The following is a 6453-nucleotide window of genomic DNA, read 5'->3' as shown; positions in this document are numbered from 1 at the left end:
TGTATTTACGTTGAATGTTTAGTCGAAAATTGAATGACACGAAATTCAATGAGATAAGCGTTCACAAAAGGTTTCGTGTTAGGCTATAAAAATGGATTTAACCGAACAAAAGACCATTCATTGTGTAACAATGAGCCTTGGGATTGCAAACAGAGCAAGATCTTCAAAGGTAAACAATTTATTTCATTGCTATCTGTGATTTTGTTACGCCTGTGCTGGTTGAAAAAGTAGTTTGGTATGGGGCTCTGTGCTCAGATAATCACATCGTATTCTTTCGCAGTAAATCCTTTTTTAAATCTGACAACGCAGTTGGATTATCAAGATTCTAGGCTTTTGAAGCATGTGAGACACTTGTATTTTCAGGAATGTTTAATATGACTATTTGTGGCGATCACTATTTGTTGTCGAATTCAAACCCGCATCCGGTATCCGTAGATAAGAGAAGTTAATGGTATATATATGTATCTTGCTACACAATTGGTATGGAATTAACCCAAAGTGCAGCCATAGTTTTATCTTTGATGCCTCCCACGGGGTGCCAATATGTTGTGACGTTGTATTAGTTAATGTGACGACTGCTGCTCATCGAATGATTAACGGTTTATAATTGCGTGATTAAATGAATCAGGCAATTATTAACTCATTAACCTGGGCACCATGGGAAAATTAGTTTTATTGAGTTTCTATTTCCCAAATTACCTCAAAGAATATCAGAATATCGATTTGACAACAGTCGCTAATTAATCAATTTCCTCTACAGTCTCATTGTGAACGTCGCATAATCCAGGAATCTGCACAAACCCGAGTCCCACCAATGAGTTCGTACCACACCAATTTTAGTTGACTATTTATTTACTAGAAAGGTAAAATGATAATAAAAGATACGCATAAACAAAAACACAGTCTAGGCTGTTGATTAGAACTTAGTACAACGGGCCAACACACTCTGACGCGAGTTACCCAAAATGGGGATTTAAAAGAGAGAAAAAGAGAAAGTACACGAGAGAAATATACATTTGGGTGCATTTGTCAGCTATGCTTATTTGAACCCTAGTCTTGCCCCAAACTTTCGCTTTTATGGGTCAGAATATAATGATGTAATTACGTGTTGAAGGTCTCCGCTGTGGGTCTCTCCGCGTGGGCCGTTTAGGCTTCAAGAAATGACGCACTTCTCTGGTGCAACTCTCTGGTTGTCCTCACGATGTCAGTGTCCTTTTTGCTTAGTGGTCTGATTCCTCACCCTTGTTCTGAAAGGGTTCTTCTGAGGACAGCMAGCCCTGTAGCTCAGGGCTCACAGCATAGGAATGAAAACAGTGTAGATACCACGATTCGATGGGGGGTGGAGACCGGGTGGTCCGGCTTGAATTCACCCGCTTAGACGCAGCTATTCATCCATAGCATGAGAAGAAAAGGATTMCTTTGTCTTCAACCTCGTGTTGTGTTTTGGGTTCGTTAACTACTCAGACCTTTGCTGCAGCTCGGGTCACTTAGTCTGATATGTTAATTCTTAACTCACATGTCTTATACCCTCGGGTCAGATGTGGGCGTAATCGCCTTTAGGGCAATTCTCTGGGCGTACCAAGTTATGAGGCAAGGTCTAGATTTTACTCAAATCCAATTTTAGACAACTAGCTTCACATTTCATCTTTACCAAAACATTCTCTTTGATTTGAACATTTCCCACACAGCGTACAATGTATAAACATCAAGCATATACTAGGAAAACTCTTAAAGTTACAATGTTTTCATAATGACGTCGTCCTTTAACCTTTAATAACAAAACAAAAATGACATTAATTTTCATATTCCATCTATCGTCATTACCACCATTGTGGCTGACGGAAACCATTGTTCCAAAGTCCATTTATTCCATGTTTAATGTTCTGAGGCCGGTTCTCCATAGTGAGAGGACAAAATAATTTTGTCTGTTGCCTAAGATTTACAATGGGCGTGAGGGGTCAAAAAAGGGGTCAAAAACCCCCCACATCTTCATACCCCTAGATCTCCCTAAGTTGGGGGTGAGAGATAATCGGTACGGTCATGACACCTCATACAAGGCAGCATTATCATGAAGAGGTTTGTTAAAGGAATTTTAATTCCTTTATGTTTATCAACCAATTCAATTAAAACACTCTGTCCATACATAAGAATTCGTAAGATACTTATCAGCATAAAATGGACAGAAACCAGTCTCAAAATCAATCAATCAATAGCGTTTATTCTCGAGAGTACTGAATCATAGTAAATTTACATCAGGTTATATAATAAAGATGATGTCATAAGTTTTAATGTCCATCCTCCTCTAGAATACAATGGCAGTACAGTTCACAGCCTCATTACGTTGTCTGCCACCTGTTAAACTATCTGCAACCAACCCAAGTTCTCTCCCCTCCCTGGGTAGAGACAGAATGTCCTCTAAGGAACACAGCAATCCAGCCTGTCTGAAGATAACTCCATTCTTTCTAATAAGGAACACATTACATTCAGCATTATGATTATAATAAGTTTCATTCATACAGTAACATCTAAGTCAAATGTAAATGTATACATATTTTAGTCATTAAACACAAAAATCCCGTAACAGGTTTCATTCAGGTCTCTCTTTAAATAAACACTGTCTTTGGCAGGAGGAAAACAAACTTCGAGGAACCAAAGATGTCCAAACCAGCAAGACGACACCTCTGCTCCCAATGTGGAAAGAGTTTTAACCAGTTAGGAAGCCTGAAAGCTCATGAGCGAATACACACAGGGGAGTTGCCTTACCACTGCTCCCAGTGTGGAACTAGGTTTACCAGATTAGGAAGCCTGAAAAGACATGAGAGGATACACACAGGAGCGAAGCCACACCATTGCGCCCAGTGTGGAAAGAGTTTTAACAAGTTAGGAAACATGAAATCTCATGAGCGAATACACACAGGGGAGAAGCCTTACCACTGCTCCCATTGTGGAAAGAGTTTTAGAGAGTCAGGAAACCTGAACGCTCATAAGCGAATACACACAGGGGAAAAGCCTTACCGCTGCTCCCACTGCGGAAAGCGTTTTAACCATTCAGGAAAGCTGAAAGAACACATGAGACTGCACACAGGGGAGAACCCTTGCAAATGCTCAGACTGTGGGAAGACATATTACTCATCACGGTCACTTAAACGTCATGTGAGAATCCACACGGGAGAATAATTACTTCTCCTAGTGTGTAAATTATATTTAACATCACATTGACTTAAAATCATCAGAGAACATACACAGTGCTCCCATTGTCTTATATTGTTGACTGAGAATGTTTTTACTTGTTTATACCATATGAATTGAATTGTACAAAGTATCTTAAACATATATTTGTATGTTTTTGTAGAAAACATGAAGTGAATATGGGATGTCAGTTTGAATATAGAGTAGATCAGATTCCTTGTGTTTAAATGGTCCTTTTTTAAACTCTGACACTGTGTTTGTGTTATCTGGGTGTGTCATTCCTCCAGCACTACAGATATAAGTGATATTTGGTTGTGATGCATTTGCTCCATTGTTTACATTTGCATTGTTGGCCCACGGATGATTTAATAAATTAAAATGATCACAGACTCTGTAATAGAAAATGGTAATTGTAAACTCAGCAAAAAAAGAAATGTCCTCTCACTGTCAACTGCGTTTATTTTCAATAAACTTAACATGTGTAATAATTTGTATGAACCTAAGATTCAACAAATGAGACAAACTGAACAAGTTCCACAGACTTGTGACTAACAGAAATGTGTCCCTGAACAAAGGGGGGGTCAAATTCAAAAGTAGCATTCAGTATCTGGTGTGGCCACCAGCTGCATTAAGTACTGCAGTGCATCTCCTCATGGACTTCACCAGATTTGCCAGTTCTTGCTGTGAGATGTTACCCCACTTTTCCACCAAGGCACCTGCAAGTTTCTGGACATTTCTGGGGAGAATGGCCCTAGCCCTCACCCTCCGATCCAACAGGTCCCAGACGTGCTCAATGCGATTGAGACCGGGCTTTTCGCTGGCCATGGCAGAACACTGACATCCTGTCTTGCAGGAAATCACGCACAGAAGGAGCAGTATGGCTGGTGGCATTGTCATGCTGAGAGGGTCATGTCAGGATGAGCCTGCAGGAAGGGTACCACATGAGGGAGGAGGATGTCTTCCCTGTAATGCACAGCGTTGATATTGCCTGCAATGACACCAAACTCAGTCCGATGATGCTGTGACACACTGCCCCAGACCATGATGGACATTCCACCTACAAATCGATCCCGCTCCAGAGTACAGGCCTCGGTGTAACGCTCATCCCTTCGACGATGAACTCGAATCCGACCATCACTCCTGGTGAGACTAAACCGCGACTCGTCAGTGAGAGCACTTTTTGCCAGTCCTGTCTGGTCCAGTGACGATGGGTTTATGCCCGTAGGCGACATTGTTGACGGTGATGTCTGGTGAGGACCTGCCTTACAACAGGCCCTCAGTCCAGCCTCTCTCAGCCTATTCCGGACAGTTTGAGCGCTGATAGAGGATTGTACATTCCTGGTGTAACTCGGGCAATTGTTGTTGCCATCCTGTACCTGTCCCGCAGGTGTGATGTTCGAGTGTACCGATCCGGTGCAGGTGTTGTTACACGTGGTCTGCCACTGCGAAGACGATCAGCTGTCCGTCCTGTCTCCCTGTAGCGCTGTCTTAGGCGTCTCACAGTACGGACATTGCAATTTATTTCCCTGGCCACACTGCAGTCCTCAGCCTCCTTGCAGCATGCCTAAGGCACGTTCACGCAGATGAGCAGGGACCCTGGGCATCTTTCTTTTGGTGTTTTTCAGAGTCAGTAGAAAGGCCTCTTTAGTGTTCTAAGTTTTCATAACTGTGACTTTAATTGCCTACCGTCTATAAGATGTTAGTGGCTTAACGACCGTTCCACAGGTGCATGTTCATTAATTGTTTATGGTTCATTGAACAAGCATGGGAAACAGTGTTGAAACCCATTACAACAAAGATCTGTGAAGCTATTTGGATTTTTACGAATAATCTTTGAAAGACAGGGTCCTGAAAAAGATCCGTACATTTATTTTCTGGGGAAGAAAAAGGGACGTTTCTTTTCTTGCTGAGTTTGTGTTTGTCATTGCAAAGATCTTATTATTAAAGATGTAATTTAACTGACTGGTGTGTGAAGTTTGTCTCTCCTCATTTGGTAATACAGAAATTAACCACCACAGACTAACCTTGTGAAACTGTTCTATTATAATCTCTTGTCCCTGGGAGTATCATCCTGCGTTGCAAACCAGCTGCACCTGTGTCCTTGTATGAATAAAGTCCCTCCCAGGAACAGGAAACTTTAAAGATATGTGCCCATCACCCAATGCTTCAGGAATTCAGACTGTCTACACTGCGCTGTGTAACTCTGTTATTCTCTCTGAGCTCAGAAATAAAGAATCTTGGTTTGACTTGGACTCCAGCAGATCCTTATTTTATAATATCCACCACAACTCTCCCACGGATTGCTGTTTATCATTGTCTCAATGAAGAGTTCTTTGTTTTACTTTCCTGGGGTCATTTACAAGCCTCCCACTGGTTGAATAAATGTTGTTTCCACGTCATTTCAACAAAACACCTTTTGTTTCATGGACTTGCATTTTGGCAACCTAAATCCAATGACAGGTGACCTTTTGTGTTGATTTCATGTAGAATTCACTTCAGTTGATGAACAAAAGAAATGTAAATAAAAACTAGATGTTGAACTGATGTCTGTGCCCAGTGGGCTGGTTTGAATAAGTAGCAGGTGTTGGATCAATATCCACCTTAGTAGCTAAGTTTCCATGTAATTTGCAACAGATTTTCATGTGAATATTCTAAAATCTGCATTAAACAATATATGCATTTTTCCACAAGAAATGTTTCTATCAGACAGACTTATTGCTAATCAAAGGCTTTACGAGACAAAAAAATACTTTTGCTGTTGAATTCCCACGTGCCGAATGGAAAAATACAAGTTAAATGGGTTTCCATCACATTTTCAACTCTACTGATGGTTTTAAAAACTTGTGTAAAATAGAAAATGTGCTCTTGTCCCGTGCACTGTAGTCAGCAGCTCACAGATACAGTGCTGGTAGGCTACCTACATGATGAGATTATTATGGATGAGAGATATTATTTTATTTGTCAAATGGCAACCAAGCATCGATCATCATGTCACCAGAAGAAGACCATCAAAATGTATTGGAAAGGAGCATCAAGCTCATCACATGCAGTTTCACCACCCCGTGAAGTTCATAACTTATTTAATCTGTAGCCTAATAAACTGCATGGGTTCCCAAGTCGTAGAGGGAGGACCACACAACATATCATCGCGTGACTCCAAGTTAACTAAGATGTGATGGTTATTATATAAATATTTGCTCATGAAGGAGTTTCCACCATTTCTCGCTCATAAATGTTTACTGACACAAAAAGACCCCACCATGT

General features: G+C 41.0%; 1 protein-coding gene across 1 annotated transcript in view; it reads left to right on the top strand.

The window, feature by feature from the left end:
• The window catches only part of LOC112077236 (zinc finger protein 436-like), a 24355-nt gene extending 18920 nt beyond the window's left edge, over nt 1–5435 (top strand). The window contains exons 7-8 of the mRNA XM_070441609.1: nt 1539–1590; nt 2628–5435. Of these exons, the coding sequence (XP_070297710.1) occupies nt 1539–1590; nt 2628–3177 (602 nt within the window). The 3' untranslated portion in view covers nt 3178–5435. The remainder of the gene's footprint in view (nt 1–1538; nt 1591–2627) is intronic.
• The last annotated feature ends 1018 nt before the right edge of the window (nt 5436–6453 follow it).

This window comes from Salvelinus sp. IW2-2015, unplaced genomic scaffold (assembly GCF_002910315.2).
Source record: "Salvelinus sp. IW2-2015 unplaced genomic scaffold, ASM291031v2 Un_scaffold4399, whole genome shotgun sequence".
Classification (NCBI taxonomy): domain Eukaryota; kingdom Metazoa; phylum Chordata; class Actinopteri; order Salmoniformes; family Salmonidae; genus Salvelinus; species Salvelinus sp. IW2-2015.
This window is presented reverse-complemented; position numbering and strand designations above follow the sequence as displayed.